The sequence below is a fragment of the Mesoplodon mirus genome (assembly GCF_964341445.2).
Source record: "Mesoplodon mirus genome assembly, chromosome: 2".
In the NCBI taxonomy this organism is placed as follows: Eukaryota; Metazoa; Chordata; class Mammalia; order Artiodactyla; family Ziphiidae; genus Mesoplodon; species Mesoplodon mirus.
The window spans coordinates 50,049,994-50,066,685 of record NC_138977.1 but is presented as its reverse complement, the minus strand read 5'-3'; the positions used below and the strand labels follow the sequence as shown (position 1 = coordinate 50,066,685).

The following is a 16,692-nucleotide window of genomic DNA, read 5'->3' as shown; positions in this document are numbered from 1 at the left end:
TTTGGAAAGAATTTTATATCTGGAATAAAAATGTGGAATAGAAATAGTCCCATGGAAATAGAAATAAGCCCATGGAAAAAATTGGAGATTTACATGGGAAAAAGATTTTGACATCTTTACAGTTATTTTATAAGATATCTTTTGAAGATAAAACTTCTAAAGATCTTTCCTATCGATGAAGGAAAGCAAAGCAACATGATAAATCATTTATGTAAACCAAAAGTAAACAGTGAATCTTTTCCCATTTCTTTCCCTGGCAAGTTTCCTGTTTTTCCTTTTTTATTACCTCCTTTCAAATAAAAAAAACAAAGTTTACAAAGAAAGTAACATATTTGTAGAAAAAATTGCTTTGTAAAGCAGGAAAAAGGTGTTATCCAAAAAAATGTCAATGCTATCTCTGTTCTTATGATCTGTCTCTAACAATCTTGGATGGGTTATGACCAAACATTTCTGGTCAAGGGATGGGTTAGCAAATATATAAAATAAAATGGAAATAAAAATGTGTCCTTTTTTTTTTTATTGTAGTTGGTAGTTTGCTTGTTTAAGATTGTGCAGAAGGTTGTGTTGAAATGACATATTATTTGTGGAGTTGTTGGTGGGAGAAAATGATAAAGTTCTTAGGATGTAGATAAGGGCCAGGTAAAGAAATTAATAGGTAAGAGTTATAGAATATATTCTAATCAGATCTTTGGAGCATTGTGTCTGTTGGCTAACTGCTGCAGTCTTGAGCAGGGAGACACTTGTCTGTAGAGGTCTTTATCAAGATGCAGCTAAATGTCATTTTTATTCATCCTGATGACAGTATCAGTAAATTGCTAGAAATACCTGTAGTTTCACATTTTTCAGCTGTTGTCTATATTTTGAAAACTGTCATTTCAGCATTTTTTATTTCTGCGTGTATACTCTAAAGTAGAAAACTCAGAACTGTGTGTGTATATACAGGGCAATTTTTGAACCCCCAAATAACTTGAAACCAACACTAAGTTTTTCCAGGGCAGCTGGTACCAGTCTTGGCATGATACAGATATGGGTATTGGTAGGCTTCTAAGATACACAGACTATATTAGAATTATTTTGAGAGGTCCATGAATTAATAATACACACCCCAGTTTTCTCATTTGAACCTTGTAGGACTAATGGGCAGAATTGGTTTACTCTACCAGAATAAATTTGGGCTCTAGGATAATAGACTTTGTATCTTCCTCAAACTTGGAGTAGGTGGGTTGCTGTCTAAAATTTCCCCAAGATATGACATAAAGGCCTGTCTTGACCCCCTTCTATGGGCCAGCATAGACATGGCCAACCACACAATCCTACCCTGTTGTCATAACAGTCAGGGTCGGCCCCCTCAGCACAGCAGGCTTCTGTCAAGGAGACAACTTCATTCACAAGATGACTGATCTGTTCAAAGGTGCCACTGGGAAATTTTCTGCTGTATAGGACCATTGACCTGAGGAGAAATAGAAATCAATGTATGCAGAATTTTTTAAAATTTTCACATTTGCACATATTTTAATATGAAATCTATTCAAATTTTTAGTGGAATATTGCACACATGTTTTTGACTAATGAAAATATGACATTGGCTTTAAAAATAAGTTTATCTAGAACAAAAACGCATCTTGTAACAGTAGAACTTGGGTTTGAGAGTTCCATCAAACCAGCCTCATGTTCTTTCCTCTCTCAAGCCTCCCCAAATGAACCTGTCCTTTACCTTGCTGCCTTTGTTTGCCTGCGTCCTAGCATGTACTATTTGCCTTTTAATTCACCTTAGAAAACTATGCTTACTTGTTTTCTTAACTCATTAGTATACTTGTAACAAACTGTTAGACCATATTAACAATAGTTCAACTGGAATCTTTGGATGTCCTCCATTTGCCTGACATCTCTGCCCACTTTGACCCTGGGGCTCTATCCTCTTAATCTTAATGGAGATCAGTTCAGTCCCTGATGCAGAATTGAAGATACTGCACACTTAGCTTCATTCAAGGTCAGGTAACCAGGAGAGTGAGCGAGTACCTCATACTTACAAAGATGTGAAGTCATCTTTTCCCAGGCTGGTGAATTCCTTGCAGACTTTATCTTTCTCATAATCTCGACCTAGGAACCAGAAATACATATTAAAAAAAGTATCTTTTTCCTTTTAAATGAATGTTGCATTAAATGTATATATACAAAGGGATCATCCACATGATTCATCAATGGTGAAAGTAGCATTTTTCTCAATACTTATATGCAGTTTCACTTTTTGGTTCCTTTCTGTTTTATCACAATGGATCAAACTTTGATGGCATGCTATAAACTTTAATGAAAATTAAAGAAATAAATTAAGAAAAAGAATGAACTATAGAGGGCAGACAACAGAAGCAAGAAGAACTACAATTCTGCAGCCTGTGGAAGGAAAACCACATTCACAGAAAGATAGACAAAATGAAAAGGCAGAGGACTTTGTACCAGATGAAGGAACAAGATGAAACCCCAGAAAAGCAGCTAAATGAAGTGGAGATAGGCAACTTTCCAGAAAAAGAATTCAGAATAATGATAGTGAAGATGATCCAGGACCTCGGAAAAAGAATGGAGACAAAGATCGAGAAGATGAAAGAAATGTTTTTTGTTTTTTGTTTTTTTTTTGCGGTAGGCGGGCCTCTCACTGCTGTGGCCTCTCCCCCTGCGGAGCACAGGCTCCGGACGCACAGGCCCAGCGGCCATGGCTCACGGGCCCAGCCGCTCCGCGGCATGTGGGATCCTCCCAGACCGGGGCACGAACCCGTGTCCCCTGCATCGGCAGGCGGACTCTCAACCACTGCGCCACCAGGGAAGCCCGAAAGAAATGTTTAACAAAGACCTAGAAGAATTAAAGAACAAACACCTAGAAGAATTAGAGAACAAACAGAGATGAACAATACAATAACTGAAATGAAAACTAGAAGGAATCAATAGCAGAATAACTGAGGGAGAAGAATGGATAAGTGACCTGAAAGATAAAATAGTGGAAATAACTACTACAGAGCAGAATAAAGAAAAGAGAATGAAAAGAATTGAGGACAGTCTCAGAGACCTCTGGGACAATATTAAATGCACCAACATTCACATTATAGGGGTCCCAGAAGGAGAAGAGAGAGAGAAAGGACCCAAGAAAATAGTTGAAGAGATTATAGTTGAAAACTTCCCTAAAATGGGAAAGGAAATAGCCACCCAAGTCCAGAAAGCGCAGAGAGTCCCAGGCAGGATAAACCCAAGGAGAAACATGCTGAGACACATAGTAATCAAATTAATAAAAATTATTGAAAGCAATAGGGAAAAATGACAACATACAAGGGAACTCCCATAAGGTTAACAGCTGATTTCTCAGCAGAAAATCTACAAGCCAGAAGGGAGTGTCATGGTATGTTTAAAGTGATGACAAGGAAGAACCTACAACCAAGATTACCCTACCCAGCAAGGATCTCATTCAAATTCGACAGAGAAATCAAAAGTTTTACGCACAAGCAAAAGTTAAGAGAAATCAACACCACCAAACCAGCACTACAATGAATGCTAAAGGAACTTCTCTAAGTGGGAAACACAAGAGAAGAAAATGACCTACAAAAACAAACCCATAACAATTAAGAAAAGGGTAATAGGAACATACATATTGATAATTACCATAAATGTGAATGGATTAGATGCTCCAACCAAAAGACACGGGCTTGCTGAATGGATACAAAAACAAGACCCATATATGTGCTGTCTACAAGAGACCCACTTCATACCTAGGGACACATACAGACTAAAAGTGAGGGGATAGAAAAAGATATTCCATGCAAATGGAAATGAAAAGAAAGCTGGAGTAGCAATACTCACATCAGATAAAATAGGCTTTAAAATAAAGACTATTACAAGAGAAAAGGGAAGGACACTACATAATGATCAAGGGATCAATCCAAGAAGATATAAGAATTATAAATATATATGCACCCAACATAGGAGCACCTCAATACATAAGGCAACTGCTAACAGTTATAAGAGGAAATTGACAGTAACACAGTAATAGTGGGGGACTTTAACACCTCACTTACCCCAATGGACAGATCATCCAGACAGAAAATTAATAAGGAAACACAAGCTTTTGAATGACACAACAGACTGGATAGAGTTAATTGATATTTATAGGACATTCCATCCAAAAACAGCAGATTACAGTTCACAAGTGCACATGGAACATTCTCCAGGATAGATCACATCTTGGGTCACAAATAAAGCCTTAGTAAATTTAAGAAAATTGATATCAAGCATATCAAGCATCTTTTCTGACCACAATGCTATGAGACTAGAAATCAACTACAGGGGAAAAAAATGTGAAAAACACAAATACATTGAGGCTAAATAATACGTTACTAAATAACCAAGAGGTCCTGAAGAAATCAAAGAGGAAATCAAAAAATACCTAGAGACAAATTACAATGAAAACACAATGGTCCAAAACCCTTGGGATGCATCAAAAGCAGTTCTAAGAGGGAAGTTTATAGCAATACAAGCCTACCTCAAGAAACAAGAAAAATTCCAAATAAACCATCTAACATTACACCTCAAGGAAGTAGAGAAAGAAGAATAAACAAAACCCAAAATTAGCAGAAGGAAAGAAATCAAAAATCAGAGCAGAAATAAATGAAATAGAAACAAAACAATAGCAAAGATCAATAAAACTAAAAGCTGATCCTTTGACTGTAAACAAAATTGATAAACCTTTAGCCAGACTCATCAAGGAAAAGAGGGAGAAGACTCAAATCAATAAAATCAGAAATGAAAAAGGAGAAGTTACAGTGGATACCTCAGAAATACAAAGCATCTTAAGAGACTGCTAAATGCAACTCTATGCCAATAAAATGGACAACCTGGAAGAAATGCACAAGTTCTTAGAAAGGTATAACCTTCCAAGACGGAACCAGGAAGAAATAGAAAATATGAACAGCCCATGAATATACATAAGGTAGAGTAGGAATTCTTTTTTTTAAATTGGAGTATAGTTGATTTAAAATGTTGTGTTTCAGGTGTACAGCAAAGTGATTCTGTTATACATATATCCACTCTTTAAGATTCTTTTTTCATATAGGCCATTACAGAGTACTGAGTAGAGTTTCTTGTGCTATACAGTAGGTCTTTATTAGTCGTCTATTTTATATCATATGATATTGCTTATATGTAGAAATTCTTGTTTTATGGTTTGGAGTGGAGGTGGTAGTGGTTGGATACTGGCTGGGGAAGATTTTGTTGTTGTTGTTTTCTGTTTTGTTTTGTTATTGTTTATTTTTTTTGCGATACACGGGCCTCTCACTGTTGTGGCCTCTCCCATTGCGGAGCACAGGCTCCGGACACACAGGCTCAGCGGCCATGGCTCACAGGCCCAGCCACTCCGCGGCATGCGGGATCTTCCCGGACCAGGGCACGAACCCGTGTCCCCTGCATCGGCAGGTGGACTCTCAACCACTGCGCCACCAGGGAACCCCTTTTTTTCCTTTTAAAAAGATTCTCGGGACTTCCCTAGTGGCGCAGTGGTTAAGAATCCACCGCCAATGCAGGGGACATGGGTTCGATCCCTGGTCCGGGAAGATCCCACATGCCGTGGAGCAACAAAACCTGTGCGCCACAACTACTGAGCCTGCGCTCTAGAGTGCCCGTGAGCCACAACTACTGAAGCCCACGTGCCTAGAGCCCGTGCTCCGCAGCAAGAGTAGCCACCACAGTGAGAAACCCGCACACCACAATGAAGCGTAGCCTCCTGCAACTAGAGAAAGTCTGCATGCAGCAAAGAAGACCCAACACAGCCAAAAAAATTAAAAATATAAAAAATAAAAAGATTCTCTTTGGGATTTGTTAGAATTAATGTTAAAAATGCTTGATTTCAGTGAAAATTGCCTGTAGAGGAAGCTGTTGTACCCTACGTCTTTCAGGTGGACTGTTCAATGCATATAACTAAGGTGAGAAGTCAGAATTGAGGAACAAAGGCCTTCTTAAGCGGCATTTTGTAATAAGGGACCAACTCAAATACTATCAAAATCACAAAAAAGGTGGATAAACCTGCATCATCAAATCTCACATTATCTTGTAAACTAGACAAGACAGTAGGATTGATAGTGGCTTTTTATACTCTATTGACTGAGAACCTTCATATCTAGTACATTTTCTGTAATTTATTGACTTGTTTACAAGGTTGGATATTGTCACAGTTTCAGATGGTCAAAATAAGGCAGAAATTTTCTGTTAATCATTAATGGTATTCAGTGGGACTGAAGATTAGGGCCCAGATGGAAAAAATTTAGGGTAGAGCTGTCTTCCTATAAGTGAGAAGATGTAGTAGTAGGATGTCAGTGGAGTTTTTGTTGCTCCTGGGTAGAACTGGGGAAAATGGCTGGCAGTGGATTTTAGTTCAGAGTGAGAGAACTTTATAGCTGTGGCTAATTAATAGCTGAAATGATGAACAGCATTTTTTTTTTTTTTTTTTTTTTTTTTTTTTTTGCGGTACGCGGGCCTCTCACTGTTGTGGCCTCTCCCGTTGCGGAGCACAGGCTCTGTATGTGCAGGCTCAGCAGCCATGGCTCACTGGCCCAGCCGCTCCACGGCATGTGGGATCTTTCCGGACCGGGGCACGAACCTGTGTCCCCTCCATCGGCAGGCGGACTCTCAACCACTGCGCCACCAGGGAAGCCCGAACAGCTTTTTTTTTTTTTTTTTTTTTTTTGAAGATGTTGGGGGTAGGAGTTTTTTTTTTTAGTAATTTATTTATTTATTTTTGCTGCGTTGGGTCTTCGTTTCTGTGCGAGGGCTTTCTCTAGTTGTGGCAAGCGGGGGCCACTCTTCATCGCGGTGCGCGGGCCTTTCACTATCGCGGCCTCTCGTTGCGGAGCACAGGCTCCAGACGCGCAGGCTCAGTAGCTGTGGCTCACGGGCCTAGTTGCTCCGTGGCATGTGGGATCCTCCCAGACCAGGGCTCGAACCCGTGTCCCCTGCATTAGCAGGCAGATTCTCAACCACTGCGCCACCAGGGAAGCCCCCGAACAGCTTTTTGAAGTGAGTTTGTTTTGTCCTTAAAATATTCAAATGGAGTTTAAATAACGGTATGTATTAGACTCCTGAATTTAGTACACAATCGTATCCTCATGATCTTTGAGATCACTTCTAAAAGCTTACAAAATCACCCCTTTTAGAAACAGTAAGAAATTATACAGAATGTTTTTTCTCCCAAAGCTTATGGTTTCAAGCCACAAAAAATACCCAAATAACTCCTTTGTTCTTAATGCAAAGGAAATAGCTTTGCTTAATAAACTATCCCTATAAAACTGCAGAGGTCACTTCTGTTTTATTGTGACCATGCAAAATGAGAGCCTGCATTCAATGGGGGCACCTCTGCACATTTAAAAAACTATTTTGTTCTAACTTTCCAGATTTCTCACTTCATTAAGAAAGAGTTTCATTCAGTGTGTTGAGAACGTGAGTGCATGTGAATATGGTATAAGTGGAGACTACAGTTTATCTCCTGATTTAGTTAAAGCTATTTAAACAACTGAGATTGCACAGAAACACATTGGAATCCATGGGTGTTAGGTGCTGCTTTAGTTAGAATGCAATGACAGAAAACTGGGAAACTAGATCAACTACACAAGACTTTAAATGGTTTTGGAACCATTTTTGCTGGAATATTCAGTCTTGGGCAAAACAGAAGCAAGGGAAAAAGCCCAAATAGGCATTGAAGAAATTCAGAATTAAAATATGAGGGTAAAACTGCTCTTACAAAAGTAACCTGTAGAGGAAGCCGTTGCACCATGTATTTTTCAGGTAGATTACCTGAAATACTTCTGATTAAAAAAAATTTATCTAGGGCTTCCCTGGTGGCGCACTGGTTGAGAGTCCGCCTGCCGATGCAGGGGACAGGGGTTCGTGCCCCGGTCCGGGAAGATCCCATATGCTGTGGAGCGGCTGGGCCTGTGAGCCACGGCCACTGGGCCTGCACATCCGGAGCCCGTGCTCCGCAACGGGAGAGGCCACAACAGTAAGAGGCCCGTGTACCGCAAAAAAGAAAAAAATAATAAAATTCATCTATTCATTTATTCAAAGAGAAGACCTGGAGCTGAACTGGTTAAGCGAGTATGTTAACCACTTTCTCATCTTTCAAACGTAACAAATACTGAACTTAATTTGCCATGAGATTGTTCTAAATCAATTCCCTATTCCATGGAGTACTGCTTAATGTTTTCACACCAGTTGAACTCACTTTCATTTATATAATTAAATCCTATATCAAATGAATTGTAAATGACAAACTCTGTTCTTTAATGTGCCATGTGGTTATGAAGAGGGCAGTCTGGACTTTGATACGGCGCTAGTAAATATTGGCATAATCTTAGTGACACTGGCGAAATCATTTTCACATTGTGACCCCTAAACACTCAATGTTTACAAATGTCGTTAACAGAATTGTTGCTTTTTGCAACAGCATGTCCCTTTTCTGTCTGTATTGTGAAACATTCTGGTCAGTTGTGCCTAATTCTGGACTTTTGAAAGCATTTGGTTTACTTTGGGGAAATCTTTACTGCTTCATGCATCTCTCCTCTCCTAACACAGCTGACAATACTCATTCATACATGCAACAGGCATGTCTTGAAGACTTACTCTATGCCAGGCATTGGGTTCAGTATTGAATATACAATAAAGAGCAAAATAGACACATCCTTGCCCTTATGGAACTTTTAATCTAGTGGGGATAGACAATAGGATACTCATTGTTATGGTACAAACTTTACTAAAAAGGGTATTTTGAATGCTTTAACTATTGTTATAATTATTCTCTAAAACCAGTTTGGTCCTCTAGAAAAGCTGTTTGTATACCGGGAGCAATGGTTGGACCCTATATATGTTGAGTTGAATAAAAACGCTTATACAGGATGCTAGGAACTGTCTTACGTTGTTATTTTCCTATTCTGAGAATCATGGGCTTTCAGAACTGTTGGGCATTTATATTTTTGAAATTTTATTTCCTTGACATTTTATTTCCATTCTGCACTGACAGACTCATCTATGTCAGAAAAGGTCAGTGTATTAGTGTGTTTTTTTTTAACTTAAAGAATATGGTTTGTAGTATTTGTTCAAACTAGGTGGGCTAGATATTCAGAGCAGTGGTTTTAGTTGAGAAATTAAATATTGTTGGGCTGGTTTAGGAAGTTGCCCTGATTATTGGAACTAAAGAAAACTGCTGATATGTCATTAAAAACATTGTCAACGAAGAAGTGGTATTCAAATTAGTACTTTTATTTCACTTTTCAGGCTTTTTGTGTCTCATTTCCATTGACATTTTAAATCACTATTATATAAAGCATTGATCTGGTTTCATATTGATGTTTGCAAGCAGGGGTGCAATTTTGAGCTTACATCAATGGAAAGTAAACCTAGAGTTCTGCATGACATCTATAGATTAACTATCTAGAGGAAATTAACTGTACTTCTTAGGACGCCATCAGTGGAATATTTCAGATGTTGAAAATTCGAAACCAGTAGAAGATATAGGGGCAATGGGTCAGTTGCCCCGATACTAAAATTGCCATAGAGGATGGCCTCATAGACTCACTCAAATTTGATGCCTTTGGTTTCAACACGGGTGGTAGCCCATATAGATGCTACACTCACCAAAGTCCCAGAGGAGGCATTCTTCCTCCACACATCTCATTCCACCTTGCTTTTCCTTCACCAGTTGAGCACCTTGTCATCAACAAATGCTTTTGCAGAGGTGAAGATAAGGGAGCAAGTTTCCCTCTCCCACCTTTGGCATGAGTGAGGGTGGTGTCTTTGGTATCCTGAATTGGAAACTTGGAATGCATTACAGGGCTTAGTTTTTAAAACAATATAAGAATAAATAACATGATAAAGCACATACAAGAAACTTGAAAGCCACCAATATTTAAGGAACTGAGGTCTGATAGTAGAGATAAGAATAAGAATACAACACCAATAGCAACAGTCGTGATCATTGCCATGGAAGAGATTGAAACAAAGCATATGAACCCATGGAATGGAAGAGAGCTTTTAGAAAACCTCATGAAAGGAACTATTACTTGAAGTGGACCACGAATGATGGGCAGGATTTTAACAGGGATAAGTGAATTGGGAGAGGAATTTTAAGTGGAGAGAACATGAAGAAATATCCGAAGTTAGAAAATCACCAGTCATATCTGGAGAATGAGTAATCCAATAAAACTGAAGCAGTGGAATTAAATACTAGAAAACTTGATCACCAAAGTTTTACTTATTTTTTAAGGTAATGGGGTATCTATTGAAATACATTCATGGAGAGGAATGACCAACTCAGAGCTGTACTCAAGGAAGAGTAATCTTGGGATCTAAGTGAAATAGTACCTTGTTATTAAGGCTGTTCTGTGAAATATGTTAGTCTATGTAAAAATGCCTAGCACATCTCCTGCCTAACATGGTAAAAACATAATGAATGTTAGCAACTCTTCTAATAGTACAATCCAGTGATGATACCTATATGCCCTTGTGATAAGGATCCCATATGACTTGCTCCAGTCCTTCTCTCAGACAGTAGGCTAAATTACTTTCTGGTCAGAAGGAAATGGAAGAGAAGATAAAAATAGAAAACTCCCAGGAAGCATGGAAATGAGTTAACATGTACCCCAGTTATCTCCTGGCCGATTCTCCCTGGATCTGACCAATGAGATTATAGTCTATCAACAGTGAGATGCTTTCACTCAATGATCCTTTCCTTGGGGAAGTCCCAGCCTATCACAGAACCCAGAAACCTACAGTATTAGGTTTCTATTGCTACTGTAATTCAGTAATTCAAATTCAGTGGCTTAAACTACTGCTTTACATTTCTACTGGGTAGACTGACACAGGTCTCTCTGGGCTAAAATCAAGGTGTCAGAAGGATTGTGTTCTTTCTGGATGCTCTAAGGGAGAATCCATATCCTTGCCTACTCCAACTTCTAGAGGTGGCCTAGGATTCTAGGCTCAAGGCCTCCTTCCTCCATCTTCAAAGCTGGCAACTTCGTGTCTCTTTGTGCCTTTTCTCTTTAGCGACATCATCCTCTGACTGATTCTGTTTTGCTCCCTTTTTGTGATTACATTGGTCTCACTCATATAGTTCAGCATTGTTTTTCTACTTTAAGGTCTGCTGACTAGCGACCTTTATTCTGTCTGAAACCTTAATTCCCCTTTGTGATGTGAGCTAACCTCTTAGCAGATTCCAAGCATTAGGATGTCAACATTTTTGGTTGTACCCACCGTCACATGACTCCAAACAGAGACCAGAATTGGGGTGGGTTTGTATCAGACAGTCTGACAGCTAGAATCGCACCAGTCAGCTATACATGTTCACCCCTAGTATTTCATTTACCTCCCAAAAGTGATCCTAATTTTTATGTATTTCATTTTTGGACTCCACTTACCACGTTATGTCAAGTTTTGCATTGTATTTTAATATGAGTTGATTGGGGAAGGGATGGGAGGTAGAGATTTGGTTAGGGAAGCCATTACGATAGTTGGGTAAACGTTAATAAGGGCCTGCACAAGGACAGTATAAGAAGGTGGAGGGCTTCCCTGGTGGCGCAGTGGTTCAGCGTCCGCCTGCCGATGCAGGGGACACGGGTTCGTGCCCCGGCCCGGGAAGATCCCACATGCCGTGGAGCCTGTGCATCCGGAGCCTGTGCTCCGCAACGGGAGAGGCCACAGCAGTGAGAAGCCCGCATACCGCAAAAAAAAAAAAAAAAAGAAAGAAAAAGAAAGTGGAAATGTAGTAGACAAAAGAGCCAGTGTTCCCAGGCTTTGAGAACTAGATCTATGCAGGGGGTAAAGGAGACAGACGGAAGGGAACACTGAGGAGGTTCGGTACAAGGCTGACATATTTTAGGGCTGAAATTTATAGAATATAGAAATGATTGGATACTGATAACAAAAATGAATAAAATAAAATCCAACAGTGCTCTACAGGATTGAACATAAATGATTTAGAGGTGATAGTGCCAGGAAAACAGGAAGTTAGAAGACAGAGCTGGTTTCATGGAATAGGGATGAACTGGGATTTGGATCAGTTATGGATGACCGTGGTGGACAGAATGAATTTCACTTGCTTCCCCCTAAATTGGTGTCAATGATTGGTTCTCTCTTACACTTATACTAAGATTAGTGAAAGTATTTCAGGTATGTGTCTCATGAGAGGCAGCAAAGCAGTGATTTTGAGTGACTGTCTTTGTAAACCCAGTGAATTGATGTAAAATTCTGATCCTGACACTTACTAGCTCAGTTACTTTGGATAAGTTACTTAACCCCTCTTTTCCTCAGTTTTCCCCATTTATAAAATGGGGATAATAGTACTGAGCTCATCACGGTGTTGAAAGGATGACATAAATCTATCTGAAAGATTTTGAACATGTTAACATATTGTAAATAAACTATTAGCTATTTTATTCAGTGGATAAAATCTAGTGCCAATGCTTCACAGTGGATACTATATATAAAACTTATAATGAAAATAACAAAAGACTTAAAGTTTACTCCTTCCAGGATATATATTATGTGTCCTAGTTGATATTTAATTTTCCTTAAATACTCAAAACTACCTTATGAGGTAGGTACTCTAATAACCTTGGTTTTGTGATTTTACACACAAAAAAACTACTACATATAATATATGGCAAGTAGTGTTCTAAAACAGAATTCCAGCAGGGAACAAAAAGTCCTTCAATTCATGGAGCTTACATTCTACATCTTACTTTCATTACAATAAACAAATGAACAGCTGGTAATAAGGTGATGAGTGCTAAAAATAAAAGCAAAATAAAACAAAACAAAAACAGGGTAAGAGAATAGAGAAAAATGGAGTAGTAGGTGCTATTTGAGGTAGATTGGTCAGGGAAGTCTTCTCTGTATGTGAACTTGGAGCAGACAGAGGGGATCCATGTTCTAAGATGAGTGAGGAGCTAATGCAGATCCCTGGGGTGCAGAATACAGAGAGTGGGAGCTAGTGTGGAGGCCAGTGTGGCTGAAACAGAGTGAACTGGGGGGAAAATAGAGAGGAGGGTAGAGTGGGCAGAATAAAGAAGTTAAGTGACCATAGATACTAGGGGGAAGGTAATCAGTTCCTTTTAAGGATTTCTTCATCTTCTTTCATCATCTTCAAACTTGTGGCCTTTTAAAGTATGCCTACTCATCCCCATACCCCATATGTGATGGTGAATTCATACTGGCATTGCACCTCATAGCAATGAAGCATAATTTTGCTATTAGGTTAACATTACTTTTTTTTTTTTTTTTTTTTTTTTTTTTTTGCTGTACGCAGGCTTCTCACTGTTGTGGCCTCTCCCGTTGTGGAGCACAGGCTCCAGACGTGCAGGCTCAGCGGCCATGGCTCACGGGCCCAGCCGCTCCGTGGCATGTGGGATCTTCCCGGACCGGGGCACGAACCCATGTCCCCTGCACTGGCAGGGAGACTCTCAACCACTGCGCCACCAGGGAAGCCCTAACATTGCTTTTGATGATGAAGTTAGCTACCTCTTTGACTTCAGCTCTTCCTCCTTTCCTCCTTTGCCTTCTCAGCTAAGCCTCTTTAATGCTTTTACTCTGGGTGCTTTGTGAACTTGGATCAGGCCGTATTTGTTCCTAGCTCAGGACATTTGCACCTGAGTTCCTCAGCTTGAAACATACTTCTAGATATTTGCATGGCTGTCTTCTTTTCATCATGTAGATCTCAAATCCTGTTGCCTCCTCAGTCACCTGAGGAAGTGACTAAGCACCAAAATAAGCATAAAATTATGCTTATTTTGCAGAGAGCATATACAGACATATCTGGGAAAGTATCAATAGAATATCTTCTTATTCTAAATTACTTCTCTTTAGCATTCTGTACAGCTATGTTCCTGAATCAAACTGAGGACAATTTTGTTTTTCACATGGCTCCTGATGAAGGGGTGGCAACTTGTAGAAAAGAGAAACAGTGATTCAGTGGTGGTTTGGAAGATTGGGATGAACCACATTGTTTTAGGGCTGTTTCGACAAGTAAGTGGGAGAAGGAGAAATACAGCTTCCTCCCCACCTCAAGGGGAATTGACTTTCTTCTTGCTATTTGATACCATGTTTAATAAAATTATGCCGAGAATGAAATGCTTAAAGCAAAAGGAAAATGTTCTTGCCAATAGCTCTTCTAAACAGCAGTGCTTTGCTTCCTGTAGCATTATTTCTTTGGTAATTGTGTAGCAGTATCAGTAGCCTTCTTGTTTCTTGGGAAGAGGGAAAGATATGATTTAGATTAGTGCTTTATCCATTTCAGTTTTGAGTAAAGAAGCCAAGTGGAGGCAATTGGAAACATAACTTTCTTGCCTCTCACAGGGTAGCTAAAGTGGATATTATAATATCATTTAGATTTGGCATATTTGGTAAGCCCTTCTCTCTCAAGATGTACCCAAGGGCTTGTGAACTGAATCCCCAATGCCATTTGATAGAAGAGGATGAGCCTGACTGGAGCTAACGTTCATATTGTATCCACTTTAGAACTGAGGTTTTCCAAAGACTGCTTCCGTGGGATATAGGCATTTTAGGAAAGAGCCCATGTGTTTGGGAAACTTTATTGTATTGAATAAAGTTAAATTATCTTGTTTTGATTTCTCAGAACTCTTAGAACAACAAAAACATTGATTATGAACCAACCAAGAAAGACTAATGTCTGGCTTATTTCTTAAATATGTTTGGCCCTAGAAACATCTTTCCAAAATGAGTCTTGAAGGAAATACACCTTGGAAAAGAGTCTCTAGACAAATGCTGTGGGTGGTTGGTCAGCTCTGTAGAACTAGGCAGAGAACTGCAACCCAAACCAATCCTCCAGCATCCAAAGTTCCTCTCAACTCTTTCAATCTGTACACTTCCTGCCAGGAGTGAGCACACCTAGCTTCCAGGTAAAACACTGACTTGGTATTTGGGTTATGCTCAGGTATTACAGAACAGAGGACTGATGGGTCAGGACTACTGTCCCCAAGTATTGGACATTTATTATGTAGGTAATTGTACTTTATGTCTCAGGAGTCATGATCTGACCTATGGCACATAGGTAATCTAGTTCATTGTGAAGTTCAGACCTTCGAGGGAGCTTACTTGAAGTTTTTAGCATCTGTTTCATCAGAGGCTGAGAGAATGCTAAAGGATGTTGAAATAGAGGTTGCAGAATACTGTTATTCTCCAAAGCACTGTAATTCTTTGAAGTGAAGCCAGTGTACATTTACTGAGTCAGTAGTTCAAAATGGCACATTATGGCATCCACATATAATCCCAGGACATAACCATTACTGGACTTTCTGTGTTTTGAAAATCCAGATCTGAACCTACTTGAGGAGGACTTTTCAGGTTCAGATCTGCCACAGGGAAACCATGGGTGAAGGAGTAAGCTTTCAGGGTTCCTTGGGACCTGGGCTATTCAGACGTCTTGGAAGGGACATGAATAAGACAAAATTTAAAATAATTTGAATGACAAAAATGAGGTATTTAAAAAAATGAATGTAAAAAAAATAAGGTCAGGAGTAAGGTTATTCTTGTCATCGTTAATAACTATTGATTCCTGGGATACACGCATTTTATTCTACTGGTTAAATATTATTAATATGAGTATTAATGTAAGACTTGGGTAAAGCAGTTAACTGGCAGCACTACATGAAAATTTTAATTTTTGAAGCCGGATGAATGCAGATTCCTTTTATAAGCATTAAAGAATCAGCCAGAAAGTAAATTGGAACTGATTATGAATTTCGCAGCTTGGGAACTTATAAAGTTGTATACTGCTCAAAGACGAAGACACCATTTGATGAATGAACTTAATGAAAAATATAGCTCAGAGACCTTGGTAGTCATATTTCTTAGCTAATGAATTCTTTTATGTGAGATATTTTAGAAACTATAATGCATTTTCAAATATTACATATAGAGGATTCCTTGAAGAAGATCAAAGAAATCTGTTGACTTCATCATTGATATGGTATATTGTACTCTCAATGGCAATGAATATTTGAAGTCTGAAAAACAAAGCTCAGTGATGGATCACAGACTCCATTTGCGTTCTCCTTTAACAAATAAAAATATTCTAATTTTGAACCATTTTTTTAGATCTTGGTTATCAAGAAAACAGGGAAAGATAAGCGACAAATTATATAGTTTTTCTTTCTTTCATGAGATTCTTATCGTGACTTCTTGGCTATTCTAATTGAACACTCTATGTGGCATTTGAGCTCAGATTAACCCCCCTTTGATTCCTTACCTCTCTCTAGAGCATGCACAAATGCTACAGCAAGCAGGAAAACCAGGATCCTCTTCATTTTTCTGCCAGCAAGTCCTGTAGCACCCCCGTCTCCTGTATGTTACCCAGTTAAAAAAAATAGCATCCAAAAGTAACCAATTCCCTTTTACTAATAAGATTCCTGACTGTGAGCTAATCAATTATTAATCTCTACATGGAAGGAAGGGCAGTCATCCTTGGGCCACAAGAGATAAAATATCATCAATCAAGGCAAATAGACAACCTGGGGAAAAAGTAGTGGAAAATCTAGGAGATTTTAATCATTAACTTTGTCAAACTGCAAAAGAGTCGGTATATATAGATTTCCCCCCCACTTCTGCTTTTTGCTAAAGCTTATCTAACATATTTATGGGCACATTTTCCCTCCCTCT

The 16,692-nt window shown here is 39.1% G+C and overlaps 1 protein-coding gene across 1 annotated transcript in view; it reads right to left on the bottom strand.

The window, feature by feature from the left end:
* The window catches only part of GC (GC vitamin D binding protein), a 36,875-nt gene extending 20,394 nt beyond the window's left edge, over positions 1 to 16,481 (bottom strand). Inside the window, exons 1-3 of the mRNA XM_082629375.1 lie at positions 16,283 to 16,481; positions 2,031 to 2,100; positions 1,318 to 1,450 (exon numbers count right to left, since the gene is read on the bottom strand). Of these exons, the coding sequence (XP_082485501.1) occupies positions 1,318 to 1,450; positions 2,031 to 2,100; positions 16,283 to 16,340 (261 nt within the window). The 5' untranslated portion in view covers positions 16,341 to 16,481. The remainder of the gene's footprint in view (positions 1 to 1,317; positions 1,451 to 2,030; positions 2,101 to 16,282) is intronic.
* Between the last annotated feature and the right edge of the window lie 211 nt (positions 16,482 to 16,692).